Below are 27,760 nucleotides of genomic sequence, written 5' to 3' on the forward strand. Positions count from 1 at the left end.
TATCATTTTACTCATGTCTTTAAGAAGTGGAATTGCAATTAATTTGAACTGACTAGTTCCTAACACAGACCAATGTCTACATGGAACCAAAGGAAAGCTAAGGTAAATGTAGGTGCAAGAATCAGACAGCATTGGTTCAGCAATAGTAATAGCTAATCATGTAGGTACTTGGCAATTTGTATTTATTGGCAGTTGGCCAATTAACACAGGGAAGTGTTCATGTACAGCATATGCTGTAAGAGAGAACAAAGGGTGATTCCATTTGGTCTCATAAAGTGGGAATGAATAATTGGTCTCTATAAAAGGGGTGAAGATGTAGGCGGAACAGCCTGCCGCACTTCAAGCAGATTCTTGTTTCATATACTATCTCCAAAGAACCAACTACTGTACTAGAAGTACTTTACATTTATGTTTACATTTTTTTTATTCCAGAGATGGAGCTCTTTAAAGTGATAAAAAAGCTGACCTTTTCTTAATTACACACCTAATTAGAAACCAGCAGTTTCCATGCAGTGCTTCCGCCTTACTCTTCAGGGTTTCCCAAAGTTGTTGTCTCCAGTAGTTTTTGGACTACAGTTCCCATCAGCCCTGACCACTGGTCCTGCTACCTATGGATTATGGAAGTTGTCCAAAAACAGCTGGAGACACAACTTTGGGAAACCACCTCCTGATGTACAGTAAATGTTGGGAGAGTCCTATCCCAGCATTACCATTGCATTCTGTCCCCCAACACCCCCACTGGACCGTTTTGGATTCATTGGCTTTCTTAGGGTCTTTCTAAGAGGTTTGTTTTGTACTTCTGTGAAGCTTGGCCTCCTGGAGTGGATTGTGCAAGTTTAGCTACATGAGTTTTGGGGCCTACTAAAGCACAGAAAATAAAACATTTCAGAGTGCACTTGAGTGACAGTTGGCTTAAGAAGCCTGTATGGAGCTGAAAAGCAGGTGCAAGATGGGTTGATGAATATTACTGATTTCTTACAGTCCATCATGAGGCACCAGGGTGGGTTATGACTATTTAAAAACAGCAATAAATCCATGTAGCCAGCATGGTGTGAGTTGGGAGTCCAACATCTGGAGGGCCATCGTTTCCCAATCCCTGTTGCACATCCTAAAAAACTAGATGTGGTCCTCTTGACATCTCACATTTTTGGGAAGGAGAGCTCTAATTCAGCTTGTCCTAAAACCACAGCTTGGGTCTAATACACCACAAGTAAATAATACTGTAAGGTACAAAAGAGAGTGCTCTTCACCCAGAAAAAGCATCCTGAAGTGTACTGAAAGAGGTGAGGAGCAGGAAGGAAAATTGCCCCCTGAGCCCACCTGCCCGCGGGGTTGGGCTGCGACCCCTACTGGCCGCTCCGCAAAGCCGCCCTCGCGTCGTGGCATTTGGGAGGCGAGAGCTCCTTTCGGCCGCGCCTGCGCAAAGCGATCCTCGCGGCCGGTCACGGAGCCTGTCCCCGGAAGCGAGAGCGGCGGCGGCGGTGGTGCTGGGCCCGGCCGGCTCCGGTGCGTCGAGCAAGCGCCCTTAAGCCGACGTCGCTGACTGGAGAAGCGGAAGGCGATGCAGCGGAGGGCGCCCGTCGCCGCCGGCAGCGGCCCCAGAGGCGCGGAGTGAGGCGGCCCACGGAAAGGCCCCGGCGAGCGCCCCTGTCGCCAACCCCGCCACCCCCGGCCTCCTCAGCGCCCCGGCGGCGCTCGCCCGCCCGCCCGGCTGGCCCCGTCAGGCGCCTTTTCCCTGCGCTGCGGCGGGCGGAGGCGGAGGAAGGACAGGCCCATGGAAGGGAACCGCGACGAGGCGGAGAAATGCATCGAGATCGCCCGCGAGGCCCTGGAGGCCGGCAACCGGGAGCGGGCGCTGCGCTTCCTCAACAAGGCCCAGAAGCTCTACCCGACCGAGACCGCCAAAGGTGAGCGCGGGGCGCCCGACCGAGAGGACGCCCCCCCCGGCCCTTGTATCTCGAGAGCGCCCTTGGGATCCTAGCATGGCCTCCCTTCACGGTCAGGTGTCGGGAGTCTAGAAGGAGAAAAAACGGGGGGGGCTATAAGAAGGTGTCGGGGAAACTCCGTCGCCTCATCTATGGGGTCTGGTCTCGGGGCGCTGTGTCGAGGCAGACGGCAAGAGAGAGGGCGACGTTTGCCGCTCCTGCTCTTTCTCTTTATAGCAGGCAGGGGGACCAGCCTTTCTCAGCTTTGGGCCCCCAGCCCATTAATGATCCTGTTCCTGAAGCTGCTGCTGAAAACACAACGGGCCAGGAGTCTCATCAGATCGTAATGAGAGACGCTTGGACAGTAGTAGGGCATGCCAACAACCCTTTCCCCCCCCTTTCCATTTAGAATATATAAACATTTTTGGGAAACATCAGTGATGGGTGAAGCTCTTTCTTTATATTTGAAGTCAACTTGGTAATTTTGAGGTTTATTGGTTAACTTTTTAGGGGGATGGGGGACCTCCTGAGAGTTCCATGCTGGATTGAAATATCAGTATTATAGAATCATAGAATTGTAGAGTTGGGAGGGACTACAAGGGTCATCTAGTCCAGCCCCTGGCCATGCAGGAATCTTTTGCCCATCGTCAGGCTGAAACTCATGACCCTGAGATTAACAGTCTCATGCCCATCACCCTGACCCACTGGTCCTGCTAGCTAGAGATCATAGGATCATAGAGTTGGAAGGGACCCCAAGGGTCATCGAGTCCAATCTCCTGCAGTGCTGGAACCTCATCTAAAGCATCAATGACAGATTGCCATCCAACCTCTGTTTAAAGACCTCCAAGGAAGGAGAGTTTACCACTTCTTGTGGAAGTCTGTTCCACTGCTAAACAGTTCTTACTGTACTGTCAGAAAGTTTTTTTGAATGTTTAGTCGGATGTTTAGTGGTCCCCAGAATTGGACACAGTATTCCAAGTGTGGTCTGACTAAGGCACAATAGAGTGGTACTATTACTTCCCTTGATCTGGACACTATACCTCTGTTGATGCAGCCTAGAATAGCATTAGATTTTTTTGCTGCTGCATCACACTGCTTACTCATGTTAAGCTTGTGTTCCACCAAGACCCCTAGATCCTTTTCACATATACTGCTAGTAAGTCAGGTGTCCCCCATCCTATATTTGTGCCTCTGGTTCTTCCTGCCTAAGTGCAGAACCTTACATTTGTCCCTATTGAAATTCATTTTGTTAGCTTGTGCCCAGTTCTTCAATCAGTCATTTTGAATTCTGATTCTGTCTTCTGCGGCATTAGCTACCCCTCCCAGTTTGGTGTCATTTGAAAATTTGATGAGCACCCCCTCAATTCCTTCATCCATTTCATTTATAAAGACATTGAACAACAACTGGCCCAGAACAGAACCCTGCAGCACCCCACTTGTCACTTTTTTCTAGGATGACAAGGAACCATTAATGAGTACTCTTTGGGTTTGGTCAGTCAATCAGCTACAAATCCACCTAACAATTACCTCATTCAACTCACATTTTATCAGCTTCCTCATGAGAATATCATGGGGGACTTTGTCAAAAGCCTTACTGAAATAAGATACAGTTTGTCCACAGCATTTCCCTGATCCACCAAGTTTGTAGTTCCATTTTTTAAAAAAAGAAATCAGATTGGTCTGGCATGACTTATTTTTGAGAAACCCATGCTGGGTCTTAGTAATCACAGCATCCTGTTCATGGACTGACTGTTGAATTATTTGTTCTAGGACCTTTCCTGGTATCAATGTCAAGCTCACCGGTTGGTAGTTACCTGGGTCTTCCTTTCCCCCCTTTTTGAAGATGGGGACAACATTTGGCCGCCTCCAATCTGTAGGGACCTCACCTGTTCTCCAAGAATTCTCAAACATAATAGACAAAGGCTTTGAAATCACATCCTTTAGTAGCCTTGGATGCAGCTCATCAGGCCCTGGAGATTTGAATTCATTTGAAGTAGCTAGGTGTTCCCTTACTACCTCTTTTCCTATCTTGGGCTGCAGCTCCCTCCTTACATCATTTATTCTGTTATCACCAGATTAGGCTCACTTTCCTTTTGGGTGAAGACAGAGGCAAAGTAGATGTTGAGTAGTTCCGCCTTTTCTCTGTCACCCAATTGCATTTCTGTATTCCCCATGCTGAGGACCTTCCATTTGCTTGTTCTTCCTCTTACTTCAGACACAGCCAAAGAAACCTTTATTATTATTTTTAACCTCTCTTGTAAGCCTGAGCTCATTCTGAGCTTTAGCCAGCCTGACTTTCCCCCTGCAACTGTTGGCTACTCATGTATACTTCTCCTTTGTGATTTCCCCTTTCTTCCATTTCTTATACATGCCCTTCTTAACTCTCCTCTCATCTGTAAGCTCCTTATGCAGCCACACCAGTTTCCTTAGATGCCTCCCACTTCTCTTTCTTGTTGGTATTGTCTGCATTTGGGCCTTCAATATTTCTCCTTTTAGAAACTCCCATCCTTCTTGGACTCCCTTCTCATTGAGTATTCCTGACTATGGGATCACAACCAGTAGCTGCTTCAGCTTTTCGAAATTGGCCTTCTTAAAGTCCAGAGTACGTGTCCAACTACACTCAGTTTTCTCATGCCTCTGTATCCTGAAACCCAGGAGAACCTGATCACTTCCTCCCAAGTTTCCAAGCACTTCCAATTCATCAATCAGTTCCTCCCTATTGGTGAGGACTACATCCAAGATGGATGATCCTCTTGTTGGTTCTTCCACCTTCTGGGAAATGAAATTGTCAGAGATGCAATGGAGGATTTTGACGGACCTTACACTCTTGGCAGAGTTTGAGCCCCAGCCATTATTGGGGAAGTTGATGGGAGTAAAGGTAAAGGATTAGCAACAACACCTGGGGACCCAAGGTTGAGTAAGGCTGCTTCAGACTATATCTCCCCAACCTAATGGTCTCCGGATGTTGTGGACCCCAACTCCCATTAGCTGCAGGTAGCATATCCAGTGGTTAGGTATGGTGGCAGCTGGAGAACCTCTGGATAGCTGTGGGGCTCGGTCATCCCCGCAGTGCCACCCAAAGCAAGTGTATGTTGTGTGAGCTGCTTCCTTTATACACTTATGCATCCTCCCTTCATGGTACACAGTGGAATTGGGAGCAGGTGGCACTATGGTCTAAACTACTGAGCCTTTTTGGCATGCTAATCAGAGGGTCGGCAGTTCGAATCCTCATGACAGGCTGAGCTTCTGTTGCTCTGTCCCAGCTTCTGCCAGCCTAGCAGTTCGAAAGCACACCAGTGCAAGTAGATAAATAGATACCGCTGCAGTGGGAAGGTAAACAGCATTTTCATGCGCTCTGGCTTCCATCACTGTGTCCTGTGTGGTGTAGTGGTTAAGAGTGGCAGTCTCGTAATCTGGGGAACCGGGTTCGCGTCTCCGCTCCTCCACATGCAGCTGCTGGGTGACCTTGGGCCAGTCACACTTCTTTGAAGTCTCTCAGCCCCACTCACCTCACAGAGTGTTTGTTGTGGGGGAGGAAGGGAAAGGAGAATGTGAGCCGCTTTGAGACTCCTTCAGGTAGTGATAAAGCGGGATATCAAATCCAAACTCTTCTTCTTCTTCTTCTTCTTCTTCTTCTTCTTCTGTTGTGCCAGAAACGGTTTAGTCATGCTGGCCACATGACCCGGAAAGCTGTTTGTGGAGAAACACTGGCTCCCTTGGCCTGAAAAGCAAGATGAGTGGTGACTGGTCCATTAGGGCAAATAGGACACCAGCCTCTCCAACCTCAGTCAGCCATGGCCAGCCCCAACTTACCTGTCTTCCTACTTAGTCATTCTAGGGGGTAGCCCTGGCTGTCAGCTTCTACTTGCTTAGTCTCAGTGCTGCCATTGTAGAACTCAGCAGGAAGGAGGATGGGAATAAAACTCAATTTAGTTGGCTCTGCCCCTTATTGGCTTTGGCTCCACCTGCTGTTTGGCTCTCCACTTTCCACCTCACCCAGTGGTTAGTAGTCACCACCAGTGTCCCCATATCCTGAAACCAATCCTGATGGCGATATTATATAGTATTTATAAATAAGTTTCAACATGTTTCATGCCCATTATTTCATTGATGGATTACAACAGCAACTCTGTAAGGTAGCTCAGAGAGTCAGTTGCCTAGTGAGTTCACCTAAAGTTACCTAGTGAGGCAACCTTTGAACTGGGTACTCCCTGGCTGTAGAAATCCCGTTGTCATGTTTCGTAACTTCTATAGGATAATTAGCAGAGATGATTCTAGCCACAATTAGTAGGGAGTAGCTGTAATTAAATTTCAGAGGTCTTACTTCAGTATCGACTTAGTTAGTGCTGCACTGTATTAAAAGTGCCTTAGTATATGTGCAACTCCCCACCACCACACACACACCTTTTTTGTTATACATATGGCCTGAGCTAACTGGAGCCAGCACCATTGTCTCAGTTTGTTTGTTCTTTTTGCTATTGTAAAAAGCAAAAAAAGTATGTAGTCTTGTTGGAAAAACACTTGGTAATACGTGAGTTGTACCTGTTGAAATTTTAGAAACTTGATCGTTGGGAGATATCTACACAACAAACAAACCAGTTGTGTAGTGCAATCCTATGCAGGGCTATTCAAGTGCCACTGAGTTCATTGGCATTTAGTCTTAGGTAAGTGTGCATAGCATTGTAGCTGGGTGGTCTGGTTTAGCTGGTTTTGACTTTTGTAGGGGGATCCCAGGGGATCTGTTTCCATGAGGGCACTGAGAAATGTTAATAAATTTCTAGTTTCTTAACTCTAGCTTGCTGGCAGGGGATCAGTTTTAAGTGTGGCAGTAAGCAAGTTCAGGTTTCCATGAACTTACATGTATATCCTGGGCTTTTGTAGAAACTTTAAAAAGGGTGACCTAGATTTTTCCCAAGATATATTTGCTTATTTAACATGAGTTTAGTTTCATCAACCATGCATATCACTGAAACCCAGGTCACTCGAAATTCTACCCAGCCTCCATCTTTCTTGCCCACATGCTTTAAGCATAACTTTGCAGGTTTAGAAGCAGTGGTGTGAGTTTTCTAGATATTTTTTTTTCTAGGCAAGGGTAACTTGTAATGGAAAAAGTTTCTGATACCTTAGAGAGTGATCAAATTTAGCATGTTTATTGTACTTTTATTTAGTGAATACAGCAAAAATGTGAAGCTTCCAGACTTGCTTAATACTGTATTTGCAATTGGTATCCATTCATTGTTACTAGTAAATGTATAAAATGACATTTTTTCCATAGAAAAATGAAGTGCTGGATTTTTTTCTTATGGAAGATTTCCCACGTGAACATCACTGGCTTGCTTCTTTTAAAGTAAAACCGTAGATTCTCAGGAAGCTGAATTTATTGGATGTCAGATTCCTACATATGATTGTGGAAATGTGCTCAGCCCTTAATCTTTTATGCTAAGCCTGCCTCCAATTTTCCATTTCCTTGTTTCACTACTTAGCTATTCCCCATGCCCAAATTGTTTCCTGTACGCTGTAGACTGCACAATTGTCCCAAGTTCCCTTTTATTCAAGCCAGTTTCCAACTGCTAAAAGCATAGGAGGACTTGAAATCTGGTTAAACTGTGGAATCAAGGCTGGATATTTGAAATACAAAAGTGAAGAGACGGTAATGTTTTGAAATTATCATTCCCTCCACAGTTTAGAGCTTTTGGGAGGATCATACAAATATATGTTGTTCCTGAGATACCTGCTACACATTACTCACTTAGCCTAATCTAGGCTTATCTGTGACGAAACCCAGTATAACATAATAGTAGCCTGCTTGGGCCCCTTGCTTCCTAGAGCTATGAAAGTACAAACAGCTTTGCTAATATATGTTGGCTCTGATAAACCTCTTTTCAAATACCTGGTTATATTTCAGGTCACAACACGTGTACCCTGGTAATCTGGTCTGAAGGTAACATGTTCAAAAATATATGTGGCTTTCAGAGCAATTTGTATCGTCATTGCCCTGGACCAGTACATATATTACTTGAAGATTCTTCTGCGAATAATAAAAGTAACATTATTATTATTATTATTTATATTTGTTAGTTACATTTTGCAAAAAAGAAAAGAATAAAGTTTCAAAACAACTTAACCAGATGAAATATAACAGTTAAAAACAATTTAACTTAGAAAATTTAAAGCAGTATATAATACACAGTACCTAAAGTGCTCATCCAATAACACACTACAGTAATGGCAAATCCTATGCACCCCATTAAAAGATAAGCACCACTGTAGTGACTGGCTTTGTTGCCAAAGGCCTGAGTGAATGAAAAGATCTTGGGCTGGCACTTAAAAACTGATCATGATGGTGCTAGGCACTTTTCCCTGGGGAGAGCATTACATGTATGGGGGACCACTTCTGAAAACGTCTTGTTTTCATGTGGCTCCCTCTGTAGCTCACTCAAGTAAGGTGCATGGAGAAGGCTCTTTGATGAAGACCCCAGGGTCTACGCTGTTTCAAACAGGTGGTCCTGAGCTGCATAGGGTTTTATAGATCAAATGTTGTCCTTAAGGCTTTCCAAACTATACTTCCTGTGGGTGTCATGTTTTGAATAGCAGTATATCCAAGTTTGTAACTGGCATGGACCTCATATTAAAGATGAAGGTAATGAACTGTATATTTTAAAAGCACAAATAAGACTTAGCAGTAAATGCCATTGTAGAATGTACACCTAGCTGAGCTCTGTTTTATTCAGAGATTCTCCAACAAGTATGATCCAGCTGAAACATATTGCCAGACATTTTGTAAAAGCCTTGCAGTATTCCATGTCTCCAGTATCTCAGATAAGCCAGATCAGTTCACCTGGGTGTGCAGTGTTAGCATGTCACATGCCTAGCAGCAGAGGTCTGCAGGGCTGTGAAATGTTCCATGTCTAAGTTCTTGCACTCTTAGTGTCATGTTTAAATTGAACCCTATAATTAAAAACCTGAGGAGCGGGCAGTTCAGTTTAAATTTCTCAAAAGAGCAGATTTACCTGAATAATTTAAGTGAATTGTGTGTGTTTACGTTCCCTTGTGAAAGCATCTACAGTATTCTAGGCCAGGCACGTACAGTGGTACCTCGGGTTACAAACACTTCGGGTTGCAAACTCTGCTAACCCAGAAGTAGTACCTTGGGTTGAGAACTTTGCCTCAGGATGAAAATTTCACGACGGCGGCATGAGGAGGCCCCATTAGCGAAAGCACACTTCAGGTTAAGAATGGTTTCAGGTTAAGAATGGACCAAATGAAGCTCGTAACCCAAGGTACCACTGTATATGTGGCACTATATATCCTGGGGTGAAATCCTAAAAAAAGCTTAACAACTGGGGTAAAATTGTGAAAAGAAAGCACAACAACTTTGGGGTAAACTTCAATCCCCTGTTCTAGGCCAACCAAAAGGCCTGATGCTAGTCCGTGGGAGTTGCTCTTGTTTATACTGCTGTTTACTTCAGTAGATATAAAAGCAGTAGTACAAATTGCAGTAAGCAGTGGAACTGGATCTTTGCAGCACATGCAACATTATCATAAAAGTAAAGGGACCCCTGACCATTAGGTCCAGTCGTGACTGACTCTGGGGTTGCAGCGCTCATCTCGCTTTATTGGCCAAGGGAGCCGGCGTACAGCTTCCGGGTCATGTGACCGGCATGACTAAGCTGCTTCTGGCAAACCAGAGCAGCACACGGACATTATCATAGCCCTGCTTCAAATCCAAATTTGTAGTCTTCACCAGCCATAAGAGCTGCAACCATGGCAAATAATCAAATCAAGCTGAGGCACACCTAGTTTTTGCAAATTCAGTTTAAAGTAAGTGCTAAAGAATTACTCCTAAGTAAGTTTCACAGGAATTCACTTTAATTAAGGAATTTGTCTTAATTAAGGAGATCTGCCTGAATTTCTGGATGAGGGATGTCATAGGGCAGAGATGGTGAGCCAGTGTCGCAAAGGCACTTGCAGCAGCCCATCAGCTCTCTTTCAGATGGAGGTATCTTTTCTGCCTCTGGTGTAATGCAGTTCTTAGAAGGCCTTAGTGTTTGGGAAAGAGGGGAGTGCTTAGAGTAGACCTTCTAGGAGTGGCTCCATGCCAGAGGGAGAAGAGGCATCATTGTAAGTAAGTCAGGGCTTCCTTGCAATCACAACACTAGGCTGTGGAGGAGAGGTTCCTCTTGTAGCCCAGCGCTATGATGCTCTTCAGAGACTGATATCTCTGAAGAACAGAGACAGTGTTTTTATTCCCCGTTCGAGTGCTAGGCTGATCAGCAGAAAGGAGGGGTGTCCTGCTTGAATGTTTCTGCCTGCCTCTCTGAGTGTACCTATGTGAGTGGTGAGTGTGTGCATGTGAGTGTACAGTGGCATGCAGTCCTTGAGGGGGACGGTGATGATACTACAGTATAAAAATTTATCACACACCCTTCACTCGAAGTTCCCAGAGCAGGTTACTGCAATTAAAACACAATATTAAAAATAGTTTTAACCAACCTTCAATGTGGTTTTGGGGCTGCAAAATGTTAGCCACCCTCTTCTTACAGGACGTTGGCCCTCAAAATGTCAGGTAAACTTGTATCACTTTATTTATATTTATTTTAATTCATTTAAGTCTGTTCTTGGAAGGAAGAATGACTTTTGATGTCAAGCCAGTGATGTTTCAGTTAGTTTGACTTCTTTCTTACAGAGGTAGTTTGCATGCTTGAGACTGATGGGACTTCAGCAAATATTTTGCTTGCAATCTTTGATTCCCTGGAGGGACCTGTTAAGGGACTGTATAGCACCTGTAGGCCTATTTGTTCCTGATTTATTTGTGCCTTCTTTGGGAGCAGAAGGATCTGTTCTTCCATCTAAACAGCTGGTATTTTTGTGTTGTGCTTTGAGAAACCCAGGCTGGTTTTTTTGTGTTTCCTTTAGGCATGATATGTCCATATGTACTGAAGAGTTTTTGGAGGCAGAGAGTTCTGAGGGATAAATTCAATCTATTTACAAATGAAAGCATCAAGCCAGGAATATAGGACTGTGTAGACATGCCCTTTGACATGGTTCTATATAACATGATAGCAACCATACACAAGCAGGAGAATAGATTGTACCTGAATGAACTCAGGCTTGCTAGAGAGGTTAAAAGCAACAAAAAAAGGCTTTTATGGGTATGTTCGTAGCAAAAGGAAGAACAAAGAAACAGTGGGGTCACTCAGAGGAGAAGATGGTGAAATGCAAACAGGGGACACAGAAAGGGCTGAACTCCTCAATGCCTTCTTTGCCTCAGTCTTCTCCGATAAAGAAAACAATGCCCGACCTGAAGAATTTGGAGCAAAGGATTCAGCAGAGGAAACACAGCCCAGAATAACTAAGGAGATAGTACAAGAATACTTGGCTAGTTTAGATGTATTCAAGTCTCCAGGGCCAGATGAACTGCATCCAAGAGTATTAAAAGAACTGGCAGATGTGATCTCAGAACCACTGGCAGTCATCTTTGAGAATTCCTGGAGAACAGGCGAAGTCCCGGCAGACTGGAGGAGGGCAAATGTTGTCCCTATTTTCAAAAAGGGGAAAAGAGAGGACCCAAATAATTACCGCCCAGTCAGTCTGACATCAATACCAGGGAAGATTCTGGAGCAGATCATTAAGCAAACAGTCTGTGAGCACCTAGAAAGGAATGCTGTGATCACCAATAGTCAGCATGGATTTCTGAAAAATAAGTCATGTCAGACTAACCTGATCTCGTTTTTTGACAGAATTACAAGCCTGGTAGATGAAGGGAACGCAGTGGATGTAGCTTACCCTGATTTCAGCAAGGCATTTGACAAGGTGCCCCATGATATTCTTGTAAAGAAGCTGGTAAAATGCGGTCTTGACTATGCTACCACTCAGTGGATTTGTAACTGGCTGACTGACCAAACCCAAAGGGTGCTCATCAATGGTTCCTCTTCATCCTGGAGAAGAGTGACTAGTGGGGTGCCACAGGATTCTGTCTTGGGCCCGGTCTTATTCAACATCTTTATCAACGACTTGGATGATGGACTCAAGGGCATCCTGATCAAATTTGCAGATGATACCAAACTGGGAGGGGTGGCTAACACCCCAGAGGACAGGATCACACTTCAAAATGACCTTGACAGATTAGAGAACTGGGCCAAAACAAACAAGATGAATTTTAACAGGGAGAAATGTAAAGTATTGCACTTGGGCAAAAAAAATGAGAGGCACAAATACAAGATGGGTGACACCTGGCTTGAGAGCAGTACATGTGAAAAGGATCTAAGAGTCTTGGTTGACCACAAACTTCACATGAGCCAACAGTGTGACGCGGCAGCTAAAAAAGCCAATGCAATTCTGGGCTACATCAATAGGAGTATAGCATCTAGATCAAGGGAAGTAATAGTGCCACTGTATTCTGCTCTGGTCAGACCTCACCTGGAGTACTGTGCCCAGTTCTGGGCACCACAGTTCAAGAGGGACACTGACAAACTGGAACATGTCCAGAGGAGGGCAACCAAAATGATCAAAGGCCTAGAGGCGATGCCTTATGAGGAACGGCTAAGGGAGCTGGGCATGTTTAGCCTGGAGAAGAGGAGGTTAAGGTGTGATATGATAGCCATGTTCAAATATATAAAAGGATGTCACATAGAGGGGGGAGAAAGGTTGTTTTCTGCTGCTCCAGAGAAGCGGACACGGAGCAATGGATCCAAACTACAAGAAAGAAGATTCCACCTAAACATTAGGAAGAACTTCCTGACAGTAAGAGCTGTTCGACAGTGGAATTTGCTGCCAAGGAGTGTGGTGGAGTCTCCTTCTTTGGAGGTCTTTAAGCAGAGGCTTGACAACCATACGTCAAGAGTGCTCTGATGGTGTTCCGGCTTGGCAGGGGTTTGGACTCGATGGCCCTTGTGGTCTCTTCCAACTCTATGATTCTATGATTCTACCTTTCATAATCAACAGCAGACACAGCAAAGGGCATTGAAAGAAGCTTATAATTGTGGAACTATTTCAAAGGCTTTACAAGAGTGAAGTCTGGATTTGAATTTACTATATAAATAGCATTGTACTTGACTGGCCATTTCAATTCTTCCTTAGAGCACTGCATATTCCTTAGAGCACTGCATATTGCCCCCAAATACCCCAGTAATAAGATCATTAAGTTCGCAGATGATACAACGGTGGTTGGTTTAATTACTGCTGGAGAGGGGGAGGCGGCCTATAGGAAGGAAGTTGAGCAGTTGGGGGAGTGGTGCAGGAAAAACAACTTACTCCTTAACTTAAAGAAAACAAAAGAGATCATTGTGGACTTTAGGAAATGTAAATTGAATATTCAGCCACTTATTATTGAGGAGAAGTGCATGGAACAGGTCTCGGTGTTTCGATTTCTGGGAATGGAGTTGAGAGACGACCTAACCTGGGGAGAGAACAGCAAAGACCTGGTGAAGAGAGCACAGCAGAGGTTATATTTTCTGAGAATCCTCCGGAAAAACAATCTCTCAAAGGACCTGTTGATGGCATTTTACCATTGCACTGTGGAGAGCGTACTAACTTATGGTCTGTGTGTGGTTTGGGAGCTGCACGGCCAGGGAAAAAACAATGCTATCCAGGGTTGTAAAGACTGCAGAGAGAATTATTGGGTGCACTCTTCCCACCTTAGATCAAATCTATGCTTCCAGGTGCCATAAGAAAGCGGCAGATATAGCACATGATAGTACGCACCCCGGAAATGATTTCTTTCAGCTTCTGCCTTCTGGAAGACAGGACTATAAAGGCCAGGACTAGCCACCTAAGAAACAGTTTCTATGCTAATGCAATTCTGTTTCTAAACGCAGCATAAGGGGTCTTTGTAGTATAGTGTATTTTAAAATGGGGTTTTAGAGTTTTTAGGGATTTTTGAATGTTTTATGTAGTTTTTATGTAGTTTTATGTAGTTTTATGTAGTTTTTCAATTTCATTGTTCCGCAAGGGACAATGACAATAAAGATATCGTATCGTATCGTATATGTCCACATCACTGAGGCATATTGAAGCAACTAATTTATATGCTTTATTTGCATGTAAATAGTATGTATGCTAATGTGGATTATTAAAAAAATCAATTGGATATGTTTTGTCTTATTTAAAAATAATTATTTTAATCTTCTAGTGAATTTGTATCCTTATTTTTGAGTTGTGAGTGCAATAATAAGAGTTGCCATATTAGCATTTCATTCCTGGTACTTGAGGGACAGTCTTCCATTTGGGATTGCAAACTGACTGGGGAAAACAACACCAGCCTGGCCTGCTTTTGTGCTTTTAACAGCAGCTTTATTTGTAGAAATTGGCAGATGCAGTTCTTCATATCTTAGTGAGAAGCATTATAACGTTCTTAGACATTTTAATAGAAATGTGAATGGACTAGAAAAGATACAAGTTGGTAATCCCATTTCCTACCTACAATATTTGTCTTCACATGCTTCACACTAACAGACTTTTCATTCTGTTTGAAGTCCTGTTAGTTTCCAAAATGTGCATTTTCTTAACAACTTTGATTAATTAGAAGTTTCCCTTCTGCATTTTTACAATGCTGTAATAGTAATGATCAACAAGAACATGGTAGAAAATAGTTTTCTTCTAAAGCTGTTGAAGGCATTTTTTTCTTGCAGTTCTGATTTAACCCATTTCAAGACAATGGCTGTATTTTACAGATCCCAAGCGTATTTGCTCAGAAGTGACCTGCACTGAATTCAGTGGGAAATGCTCCCTGATAAGTGTGCTCAGGATTTTCCAATCTTAAAACTTATTTTTACTAATTCAAGAAAGTCTTTTTAATCTAATATTAATATCATATACGTTTAAAATTACATTACTAGGGAAATTTAGGATGTGAGTCAGTTGATTGCTCAAATACAGTACTATCAAAGATTTCATCAAGCTGGGATGGAGGCCCTTGCGAAGGTGGCAGCTTATATTTCTTATTTTAGTAATTTAGTTGCATCATAGTATCGCCTGATGGTATCATCTAACCTATTCTATTTTGCTTCTTACAGCAAAAAGATCTTGATTAAACTGAAACTATAGGTTTCAGTTTTCAGGAAGAAATAACTCAAGTTTAGCCCCCTCTTGACAAGAGAACTTGGTTTTCCTTTCTGTGGATTTAATAATTTAGATGTCAGAACATAGTCTGAAATGGGCCAGAATCAACCTTTTTGGGTGCTACATTTTGCAGTGTGATTCTCCATTGAAGACTTTGCAGGCAGGACTGAATCAACCAGACAGTGCTGCCTCAGCAATTACTGTGAAATGATTGCTTTTTCTCTTTGCCTTAAAAGCTGTGTGTGGAGATGCAGGAAAACAATTATTTTCCTAACAAAAGGAACTACTGAACTTACTTTCTGTAGTAATAGTAGCAGCATAGAATCTCAGAATCATAGAGTTGGAAGGGATCTTGGGGGTCATCTAGTCCAACCCCTGAAATGTAGGAATGATTGAGCAGGTACTTATAGTAGCGCATAGGTACCTTTTGTATGGCACTCATGACATCAGTCCAGATGTCTTGTGTCACTTTTAACTACTCCATTTTATGTGCTGTAAAAAAAATATATTCTGAGGATGTGTGATTGAACTGTCTATAGCAGTGTGTCAGCACAAAGATAATAAATGAAAAATAAACCACAGTAATAAACCAATTAACTGATCAGTCTTCTGTACAATTCAACAGCTAATCTCTCTGGCATAATCTCTCTGTTATATGGGGGACAAGGATATTTCTTGCTGTGGGATCTGAGGTAGGGTCTGTGTGTGTATGAAGCAGTGGATCCAGCACTGCTTCCCTAACTTTGGGAAGACGGTTCTTCCTTCCTTTTCATTGTGCCGCCTCCAGATTGGCATAAAGGAAGCTCGGGGATTGCTGGTGCCACAGCCCTTCAATGCCTTGTTTGGGGGCACTTGCTACTGCTGGCAGGAGAACGACTGACAATAGCTTTCCATTAGCACTCATCTCTGGTGGCAGAAAGGCACATATGCACTGTCATAACTCCTTGGGACGTTGGTGGGATGGTTCAAATTGTGCTCTAAAATGCTATCCTAAACACACTTACATTAAAGTAAGTTCTACTGAACTCAGTGGTGCTTATTCTGAGTAAACCTGCTGCATAGGAATGCATTGCAAATATTAGCCTAGGAACATAATTAATTTATCTGATTCTTTCCCCCATTTGTCCTCAAAATGTAAGCCTATCGGCAGTATCTTCTATGCTTATGTAGCTTACACTCTTTTTCTTCTGTAGTGTTACTGGAAGCAATTTCAAAGAACGGGAGTGCTGCCGGGAGTGGTGCTTACTGTCGAAAACCAGCAAGTGGAAGTGATAAGAACAAACCCAATAACATGAAGGACAGCAGTGCATCTGCTGCAGGTGAAAGTGGGAAGACCTACACCAAAGATCAAGTGGAAGGAGTGCAAAGGTATTTTCCTAAATAAACAGATTGCCTGTTGATAGTACTGATAACAAATTACAAGTGTATCTGACAGCATAGCGTTCCCCAACCTGGTGCCCTCCATCTGTTGTTGGACAGCAGTTCTAATAATACCTGACCAATTGCCATGCTGCCTTGCAGGATATATTCAGGAGAAGAAAAGGCTGAAGAGTAAACCCTATAAAATTCCGGTCTCTAAGCCATCTTGTAAGCCTCGTAAGTCCTGGTGCCAAGCTGGTGCAAAACATATTGCTGTGCTTTCCTTTGGATCACATCAGCGAGGCCAAAAGGGGAGTCTTGTCATCTGGGCAGCCCAGGACTTTCAAACACACTGCCCAGGCTAACACAGTCATTTGACTTCACCCCCAGAGGCACACTCCAGATGGATACCAACAACAACAACAACATTTGCTATGCTGACTGGAACTGATCAAAGTTGTAGTCTAAACGACCTGGATGGCACCATGTTGTGGAAGGCTGGTCTAGGTAAAAACAGTACCTCTTCAGATGTTGCCAGTGTGATTTCAGCTTAAGAATATTAACTTAGCTGAGAACATCACACTGCTCTTTACAAAGGTTTTAAGTCAACCTTTTAGAGCAGTACAGCTGTCACTTAAATGTTCTGATGTGTGAGCTAAACTCATGGATTCCATTTTTGAAAGGTCTCATAGTTTGAGCGCACTGCCGCTATGTTGACAGAATGCTTTGTCAATATCAGTTGGAGCCTGATGTAGCTTGTTGTCATTTCAAACAGTAAGTGAGATGGCTAAGAAAGTTTTGGCTATATAAAAAGCAGCTGTGTCAATATGTTGAATTGTTCCATATACTGAAGTGTTTTAATTTAATTCTACTATTAACATGGTAGGTGAATAGGTCCTTTCCTACTTCTTTTCCTTTAGTGCATGTATTAGTGACTCTTTCATCTCTAACCTGAATCCAATCAGCAATTAGATTATGAGGAACATGTAGTCCTTGACCCAATTTGCAAGCGATAAGGAGAAAGAAAGCAGGGGCATGGAGAGCAAGCCCAAAAGCAAGAGGGTGCGCCACCCACTTTTGACTTTGGCTCCCCCACCACAAGCTTCAGTTCTATTCACTTTAACATGCACGTCTAATAGATTGCCCCAAGGGGATGTGGCCCTCAACAAAAAAAAAAGAAAAGGTTCCCAACTCCTGATTGACTCTCTCATTGAAGTACGTGAGATAACTTTTCCAGTGCAGGAGGAAAGGGTAAAAGGCCCCTTAGCCCATGCCAGGGTCCTGATCTGGATTGGCCCCAAGCTTGCAATCTATTGTACTTCTGGACTAGCTGGGGTCCCATATGCTATTGGCATGAATGTCAAGGAGGAGGGGCAAAACTGAAGAAAAGAGTTCCTAGTGGCTGATGGGAATCTTCTGGGAGCCAGATATAGCTGGCAGGCCAGAGATTCTCCATCCACGTTCTAAAATATGATGCAAATGGTCTAGCCACGCATTTGCTGCATCCTGAGGTTTTTATTCTTACTTTTATTTATTAAATTTCTATTATGCCCTTCCAAGAAGCTGACAGAGATGGACAATATTTTTTCTTATCCCCAACCCCAATCTAATTTAACAATCTGCGGAGTAGGTTCAGCTGAGAGATAGTGACTGGCACATAGCCAGTGAGCTTCATGGCTGACATAGATTTTCCTGCTTCTTTTCCCACATGTTTAGCCTCTGCAACTCACTAAATATGACAGAAGTTATACGAACAACATTTGGATTGCATGTACATCACCTGAATGTTTGGACAATAGTGTTAAGAAGCACAGGAGTGCCATTTATAGAGCAGAACAATCTCCAAGTGATTAGTTTCAGCATATTTTTGCCAGGTTAGAATCTAATAATGTGTGTTGATAGGCAGAAATATAAACAAGCATTTTAGTTTCTTCCCCATCCTATACACAAGAGAGAGTGCTTGTAGTTCTTCAATAGAGTGTTGCTCGGTGACAGTATGGTTCAACTGGGAGCAGTGCAAGATGCAATAACTCTTTACTGATTGCATAAGGGTTAAGCAAGCTGAACAGAAGGCTGCTCACTTTATTGCACCAAAGAGGTCTGGTGATAATGTCTTCTCATGTGGGCAAAATTTCATTTCCAAGTTTCTGAAACAAAAAATATGGGCTTAGCTTTCTAGTAAAGAGCTATCATCTTCAAAACCTGCACAACTACCAATGGCAGCATAAAAGTCAAATGGAGATCTTTCTTATAGTAATGCTGGTGTCTCTGGAATATCTATCACAGCATTTAATCTCATTAAGTTTGGGGGGGGACCTAATGGGTTGATCATTTTCATAACTATTATTAGTAGGAACTACTACGTTATCTTACTGGATTAGTGTTGCTCTGAATCAAAGTGGGATTTTAAAAACCATTTAGCCGATATATCAGTGTTCCTCAAAAATATTTACCAGTTGTCCTTGGTGCACTTTTAATTCCTCTTCAAAGAGGAGCTGGAACCAAGATGAGACTCCAAGGAGTGCACTTTCCTTGTTGAAGCCACTATAAATCTATTACACTTTCAGGTTCCATGCAGATTTCTTGCTTTTTTTGTTAAAGAAATATTCAGATCTGCTTTGAGATGTTACAAATTTTTTTACCTAATGGAAGTTTACCAATTCTTTCTTCAGTATAATGAACTATATCTGTCATGCATGATTGATATTCATTGATACAAGCAAGAGTTCATGAGAATGATTTGCCTCTTCTTAATACATAGATGTATTCAAGAACTCATCTGTTTTAACAGAAGAATTTTGTCATTTAATTTCTTTAGAAATCACTAACCTATCTACTCTTAGGTGTTTCCATAATATTCCCTCCTATGCCTCTTAACACTTTTGTCCAAACTTTCAGTTAAAAATGTACATGCAATTCAAATATTGTGAGTATAGTTTGACCCACATTTAATAATTGTACCTCGATAATAGTAATAATTTCACAAGTCAGCTGCTGGATTCTGTGGCAATAGGATAAAAGTGTCATTTGGTTTGAGGAGAAGACACAAGAGCTTTGCTTGCAAACTGCCATCATTTTTTCTAATCCATCCCCATAAGAATAGTTGTGCTGTTTGTCCCTGGAGTTTATCCTTTATAGTCTCTGGTGTTTGAAGCCACCTCTTTCTTGATGGTTACATCATTGACCTCATAATGCTTTTGCCATCATGAACTGGAAAGATATAACTGGGCAAAGAATAAAAACTGCTGCCCACTTAAATGGGTTTCAGGTAACTGTAATATTGGATGTGTGTGTATTATATCTGGGATTCCTTTGTTAACATTGCTTTACAATAAAATACATTACCAACATTAGGCATAGTTCTACATATGGATTTTCCAATGTATGTGTAATATTACTGCTAAAAAAAGCAAAAAAATAATAATAAAAATACTGGTACTGTGGTTTCTGTACATAAGATGAAGCTGTTTGAAAATGAACTTTTCAAATTGTGCTTTAAGAGTTAATAGTTGTGTTTTAAAATTGAAGTTATTTTGTTTAATGACCTCTTGCAGTATAAAAAAATGTAAAAATTACTATGAAGTCCTTGGAGTGTCCAAAGATGCAGGTGACGAAGACTTGAAGAAAGCTTATCGAAAGCTTGCTCTGAAGTTTCATCCGGACAAAAATCATGCACCAGGAGCAACAGAAGCTTTTAAAAGTAATATTTTCTAATTCACTTGTAGAAAAGAAAACATTTCAGGGGCAGGTGTATCTCTTCTGCCCAACTGGTTGTGTTAATGCACATCCTTTTAACAATGGGTTGGATCCAAAGGTGCTCTTTTGTAGCTGCTAAAGGATGGCTTTTCACACCTTGCACTAAGCTGTACACCTTGTGGCCAGAGCGTTTTATGTGACAATGAAACTAAATCTGTGATCTTCTACTTCTGCAAGTGGAAGGATAAAAAGTGCTGTAGAAGTAACTTATTGCAAACCTTTCAAAAATAGCACTGGTTGTTATTTTCCTCCCATTTATGGTCCTTTGGTTGTAGCTCAGTATATTCAGATCCTCATACAAAAGGTGGGAGACATTGAGTTGTAAAAGCAAACCATCATCTATGTACTAACCTCAATATAGGTATGAAACAAACCTTGTTGGAAACATGGGCTGGAACCCAGGCTACTGGGAACCTTGTTTCATGTGCCCAGGGGGTGCTGGGTTTCTCAGTCTTGAGCAGGTTCCCTGTAGGTTGTTTCAAAAGCATGTTTAAACAGTTTGTGATACGGCATGAACACTTACTACAGTGGAACCTTGGCTGTCAAACGTAATCCTTTCTGGAAGATTGTTCGATTTCCAAAACGCTCAACAACCGAGGTGCAATTGCTGGTCAGCAAAATCCTTTGGAAAAATGGAGAAATGCGCCTCGGAAGACGTTCGACTTCCAAGGTGCATTCGAAAATGGAAGCATTCACTTCTGGGTTGTTGGCGTTCAAAAGCCAAAATGTTCGACTTCCAAAGCATTCGAAAACCGACGTTCCACTGTATTTAAATAAAATAATAAATTGGGCACTGCTATGGCCAAACACTGCTTGCACTGAAAGAACACAAGTTTATATGTTACCGAACACACTTTCTGTTGTGATACCTACTTGCATTGTTATTTGTTTTATTTATAAATAAATTGCTTCCTATGAGGCATCCCAAAGCATTTCACAGTACTATAGTCACACTGGTATCTGTACTATACATTTGTTTCCATGTTTCAAAGGGGAGGGGAAATGGACAACAACAACTTACTCCTTACTCCTTTTAGACTGTGTGCTATGCATCAACCCCCAGACATGTTTGAGACCATGTCCAATGTTGTCTATGTGCAGTGTGGAAAAGTGGCTCACTGCAAGTCAGGCAGTCTGGGTCCCCGTCTGACCTGTGAATTAATACAAGCACAATGTATCACTCCCTTCTCTGTGTATCTAAACTGTTTCTTTTCTCCCATGCTTCTTTCCCCTGCACTCTGCATTTCAGAGATCGGAAATGCATATGCTGTGTTAAGCAATCCAGAAAAACGAAAGCAATATGACCTCACAGGCAGTGAAGAGCCATGCAGCCATCCTGGCAACGGTAGATTTAACTTCCACAGGGGATGTGAAGCAGATATTACTCCAGAGGACCTTTTTAACATGTTCTTCGGCGGGGCATTTCCAACAGGTATATTCACTGATCACCTCGCCTTAGCTCACCACTTCCATCTCACTCCCTCTGTATCATCCTTCCCATTCTCTTGTCAGTCCCAAATATCTCCCACTTCCCTTTCCTAAGGTAGATCAGCCACCTTGAGTTGTACATAGTATTAAATGAATGGGGTGTAAAAGTGTTTTTGTAACTGATTAAATCTATTCTAGCATGCTCAGCAACCATTGCCTCATGTACCAGCAAGGTTCTCATACAATGATATCAGAGCTCCCATGAACTATTTAATGCTTCCCAGTGCTTTGCTTAAAACCAAATTTGCTTTTCCCAAACCTGAAGAACAAGTTTGTGAAACTTAAATGCTTGCCTTGCCCACTAGCAGCCAGTGGTCCAATAAACTGTTATGCCTTTTTCTTGAAGGTGCAATATATTATTTGTACTAATTAGTATGGCATTCTGCATTGCCTATAGTGTTGCCTCAAAACGAGTGCAGCCGAGTACTTACTTTTTCACCTTGTCATGTTTTTTCTGCTCCCAATATGATCTTTTAAATGTTTTCTCCCCTGTAGGCAGTGTGCATTCATTTTCTAATGGAAGGTCTGGCTACAGTCACCATAATCAACATCGTCATAGTGGGCATGAAAGAGAAGAGGAGAGGGGTGATGTATGTTTGTCTTTGGCATGAACTTATCTTTTTTGAAATATCATCCCTGGAAGTAATATTAATGAGCAGCATGCCTTGCAGTTCTGTTGTCTAAATGAGTGCCTGTTTAGTAAACAGAAGCAAGGAAACAGTTAAAAACCTAATTCCAAATTTTCTGAACTAGCGTATCTTATTTTAATGGAGGAATCCTATGCATGATGTTTACTCAGAAGTAAGACCCATTGTGGCTCACCCCCCGGTACTTCTTCATAATATTGTAGCCTGCATTAGATTTTGGGCTACAGTAAAGGCACCCTTGCACTTAATTATATATGCAGCATAAAGTTTATAAAGAGGAGCTAGCAGCAGCTTGCTTTTGCTCCTTTATGGGAATTCCTGCAATTCCTCTAAGCCAGTGGTTCTCAAAGGGTCTAGTGAGTCACACTAGTGTGGCAGGAGAGGATGGCAAGTGTGGAGAAGAGGAAAAAGTTTGAGAACTGCTACTCTAAGCCATGGCTTCACATGAGGATAGGAAGTGATAGGTTTTAACAATATGAAGTTAAAAAAAGACTACACATAAGGCAACTGTTCATTAGTGCAACCTATCTCCTTCCAAAGCTTTCAAGAAAGACTGGACAGGAATCCACTATAGGTCTTTTGGGGTATACACATATTTCCTGTCTAGGAAATTGGTGGTGATGGTGGACTAGATTCCTTCCAACAAAAACAAAACACCCTGTGATTTGTCTATCTGATTGCTGTTTCCTTCTCCAGGGCGGCTTCTCTATGTTCATCCAGTTGATGCCAATTATTGTGCTGATCCTTGTCTCTTTGCTGAGCCAGTTGATGGTGTCTAATCCTCCATACTCCTTATATCCAAGATCGTAAGTAGTACTATTAATATTTGTATGGTTTACAGGATATTTTAAAATACCTCTGCTGTTCCTGTATTTTTTCAAGCTTTATATATTGCAGAGCTTTTCTCCTTTGTGTGCACCAATTCAGAAATGATCAGGAAAATCCAAAAGCAAGAAATGCTGCTATTACCCCCTTGAAAAAATAGCTCAATATAGAAGCTCAGTTCTGCTGAACAATGGCTTATTGTGGGTCTGTGCTATGTTTACATCACTTAGGTCAGTGTTGCTAAGGGTTTCTGCGCCTTGTTTTTGACCTTCACAACTTCACTGGGAAAAGAGGCCTTAATGCTTTCTCATGTGGTTGTCCTTGACAAGGTTTGGACAGTTTGACTTAGAATATCTTTAGGAAAGTAGATTCAACAGGGGTTAAAGGAGAGCTTACAGTGAAATTTACCCATTTGGTTGCACTTTAAACTAGCAGCATGATGCTGTAACTAAGAAGTATTTACAAGTGGTTCTGAGTTTTGATTTTTAGAATTAGAGATCTTTAGATAGCAACCACAGCTATTTTCAGGCTTTTTGTGAGTGGAATCCTAGTGCTTATTTGGATTGCTTAAAACAAATGGCTTCCCTTCTGGTACTTACTTCTGTTGGTAGTTTATCTACTAACACAGGGGTCAGCACACTTTTTCAGCAGGGGGCCGGTCCACTGTCCCTAAGACCTTGGGGGGCGGACTATATTTTTTTTTTGGGGGGGGGGGAATGAACGAATTCCTATGCCCCACAAATAACCCAGAGATGAATTTTAAATAAAAGGGTACATTCTACTCATATAAAAACAAGCTGATTTCCTGACCGTCCACGGGCCAGATTTAGAAGGCGATTGGGCCGGATCTGCCCCCTGGGCCTTAGTTTGCCTACCCATGTACTAACGCAATGTGCATTATGTTTTCATGCTAATAGTAGATTCATTGTTAGTAACTAGACTGCAGTTGCATGTGTCAGAGGCCAGGACCTCCTATCTGAGTGATAGCCTCTCCCTAGAAGGTGAGAAGTCCTCAACATTACTAGCTTCCAGTTTCCTATGGTAATGGAAGCCACTATCTTAACCTGGCTGACTCTGTAAATATAGGCAATTAAAAACAGAGGGAACTTCTTAATTTAACCCTTTAGTATGAAAATATTTTTTCTTGTATATTAATTTAAAAAAATGAAGCAAAGGTAAATATAGAGGACCTCTCCAAAATGAACTGTAAAATTCAATTCAGTGTAAACAAGTGTAAAGTGTTACATGTGGGGGGGGGATCTTACTTTCACACATACACTCATGGGGCCTGAACTGGCAGTGACTGACTCAGGAGTGAGACTTTGCTGTTGTGAATAGCTTGATGGAGATGTTGATCCAGTGTGCAGTAGCTGTGAAAAAGGCAAATTGCATGCTAGGATATTTAACGTGGAGCCTTCTAATTAGGAGCAATCTAACTCAATAGAATGCCCACATCATTGTGATAAGCTCTAGACATGTTTTAGCAAACCAACGACATGGGAAGTATAGAGTATCAGACACCAGATACAAGACATCATTTACAACATTGCTGTTTACTGATTTACAGACATGGCAAATTGGTGTTGTATGTATGTAAAGACTTTCGTGAAAACTCTTATTTATGTTGCAATGAATCTGAAACCCTCTTTGATTTTTCTTTGCTGACAACAACATTGGGGACAGTGACACAGGCTGACAATTAGTATGGGATCTCTTTACAGGGGTTCAGGACAGACCATTCAGATGCAGACACAAAACTTGGGTGTTGCTTATTATGTCAACAAGGACTTTAAAAATGAATATAAAGGTGCAAATTTGCAGAAGGTGGAAAAGAGCGTGGAAGAGGACTACGTGTCCAACATTCGAAATAACTGTTGGAAAGAGAGGCAACAAAGTAAGTAGACCTTATGATTTTTTAAAAAATAAAGGCATTATACCGAAATAACATGTAGCTCTGAATAGAATGAGTTACTGGCATGGATCCTAAGGGAGTTTCCCCCCTTTTCAGAGGTTTGTGAGATCCAGGTTCATTTTCCCTAAACCACGCCCACCTGGTTTGACTTATAAGGCTCTTCTTGTATAAGAATTATTAAGGTTATCTTTGTAGTGTGCTTCGAACAGTTGCAATGGAAGTGCTATATTTGTTGTCAGCAAGAGGGGGGATGATCCCAACCTCCTCAGAAGCAGTCATAAAATTCCGGGGGGGGGGGACTTTATTTGGACTCCGAATACTTCAACAATTATATTCTGGTGGCTAGCATCCTCTTCCTGGAGAAGATGTTCAAGCAGGTTGCTGACCAATTCCAGACACTCTTGAATTAAACTCATTTTATAGATCCATTTCATTCAGGGTTTAGCCTTGGTTTTGGCACCAAAACTGTCTTGGTTGCCTTGTGAGATTATGTTTGCTAGTAGGGAGACACAGACAGTGTAGCCCTGTTTCCTTTCTTTTTCTTCTAGACTTGGACACTGTTCTTAATAGTATCTGTTATAGTAACCCCCTAAAGATGTTGCTTGATTGGGTGTGGACAGCATTGCTGTTCAGTAGTTTCTCTTGTACTTGGACAGAAGCAGGTATTCAACTCCATCACTGGCTTTGGGGTCCTGAAGGGTTCTGCCTTATCCATGCTTTTTAACATCTACATGAAATGGCTTGGTGAGGTCATCTGGGGATTTGGAATGTTGTGTCAACAGTTTGTCAGTTAACATCTAGGGGTTCCCCCCTTCCTTTATATTGAATCCAGATGAGGGTGTCTATCTTGATCAATGCTGGGCTGTGGTAATGAGGAGGATGAGGGCCAATAAGCCTTAGGTTCAGTGCAAACTATAGAGAGGTACTCCCCCTAAAGGACTGGGTTTGTAATTTGGATAGAGGTACTCCCTCTAAAGGACTGGGTTTGTAAGTTGCATGAGTGGCTTGGAGCACCTTCTTCCAGCTTGGGTTGGTACACGGCTTCTATGATCCATTGTTATAGGGCAGTTTATATGTTAAATAAAAAGGTGAAGAGAGAAAATTGAAAGCCACATGGCATCCAAGAGAAGAGGGTACTCTCTGGCAAGTTGAAAATTTGTGGATCTGAATCATTTTAGTATTGGCATCATATGAAAGAAATAGATGACGTTTTATTGTTTTCTCTTTTTGTAAACCACTTTGAGGTTTTTTACACTCAAGTGCTGTATACATTTTATGAAATAAATGACATTTGTCAGCTATTGCCAAGATGTTTTATTTACTTTGTTTTTGTTTTTAAAGAAACAGATTTACTGTATGCAGCAAAAGTGTACAGAGACGAACGTCTTCGAAGGAAAGCAGAAGCCATCTCCATGGACAACTGCAGAGAGTTAGAACGGTTGACCAGTATCTATCGGGGAGAATGAGCTAGATCCTGAAATGTACTGCCTGTACATGCACTCTCTCTCTCTCTCTATGTATAAAAAGAAAAATCTGTAAACTGAGAAAATACTATTCTGTCATGAAAAGGAAGAGGGATGTAAAACTGCTGTCTAGCTGTTTCCAAAAACCTTACCCTGAAGTACCAATATAATTTAATAGCATCTTAGTCTGAAATATATGACAAGGTCATATATTTACATCATTGAATTGTCATTTAAGTTTTACTCCCAGAGCTTCTGTGATTTCTTTTTCTACAAGAAGCAGCTCCAATGTGCTGCTACGCTTGTGGAGATGTAGACATAGTGGTTCTTCTTCTGAAATACTTGCCATGTAAATATGTGTGGAAAAAGAAGACTTGTGTATATAAAAATGTTTAAAGAAATCTCAAAGGCATTTAGATGCATTAAACCCTTTAATCTCATGGATGGAACAAATAGTATGACTACATCATTCCTTATTCAGATGTCAAGTGTGTGGAATTGAAAGAAAACAGGAACAAATTTCTCTCTGCATAAAATCTACTAGGTTGAAGGAGTATTTTTTAAAAAGTAATTGGCCATGTGGATTTCTTATGAGATGATTGGATAAGACTGGCTGATACCAGAGTTTCAGCATTCATGCTGTAGTTTTAATACTGTATATCTAAGCAGTGACAAACCAGACATCTGTACCAGACTGTTTCTTGCTAAGTGGCACACTGGCACCAAAAAAGAGAAGTGCACAGATACTGCTTTTGGTATTTAATCACATTCTGTTTTGGTGTTCCAGAAAAGAACAAGGTGTATTTAAGCAAGTGCTGCTGTACAACCCACCTCTCCATATTTTTTAGTTTAGCATGACTTAGGGTCACGTGCAAATCCTTTAGAAATGGAAGGTGTTAAATCCACTTGCTAAATACACAAGCATGCTAAATATACATTCATAGGCTGCTTCTCTTTCACTAAAAAGCAGAGAAAATAATGGAGTAGCAATTTTTTAAAAAATTGGGGAATTTGGCAGTTGTGTTCATTTACAACTCTGTTTCCTGTGTAGGTATCAACAGTTGATCAAGCCACTTCTAGGGCATTATCCAATGTCACACCAGTGGATATAATGGGATTTTCCTTTCTTCTCCTCCCCGATGTGCCCCCATAATTGACTCAAAATATTCCCACCTCTGGAGCAGATTTTGAGGATGTGCAGGGGAGAGAAAAGGAATAAGTCCCCTTGCACAAGCAGACATCCACTGTGCAAGGATAACACTGTTGTATGTCACCTCTAAAGTTCAGCCTTGTGCCTTTGAACCCTTTGCTGATTCTTTTACAATT

The 27,760-nt window shown here is 41.9% G+C and overlaps 1 protein-coding gene across 1 annotated transcript; it reads left to right on the forward strand.

Annotated features, from left to right (window-relative positions):
* The first annotated feature begins 1,429 nt into the window (after positions 1-1,429).
* Positions 1,430-27,218, forward strand: DNAJB14 (DnaJ heat shock protein family (Hsp40) member B14). The gene is made up of 8 exons (XM_053403972.1): positions 1,430-1,907; positions 16,178-16,352; positions 19,898-20,043; positions 21,349-21,531; positions 22,083-22,177; positions 22,931-23,040; positions 24,781-24,953; positions 26,313-27,218. The coding sequence occupies exons 1-8, from the start codon at positions 1,775-1,777 to the stop codon at positions 26,435-26,437; spliced, it is 1,140 nt and encodes a 379-aa protein (XP_053259947.1). The 5' UTR covers positions 1,430-1,774; the 3' UTR covers positions 26,438-27,218.
* Positions 27,219-27,760: the final 542 nt, after the last annotated feature.

This window comes from Podarcis raffonei, chromosome 9 (genome assembly GCF_027172205.1).
Source record: "Podarcis raffonei isolate rPodRaf1 chromosome 9, rPodRaf1.pri, whole genome shotgun sequence".
NCBI classification, from domain to species: domain Eukaryota; kingdom Metazoa; phylum Chordata; class Lepidosauria; order Squamata; family Lacertidae; genus Podarcis; species Podarcis raffonei.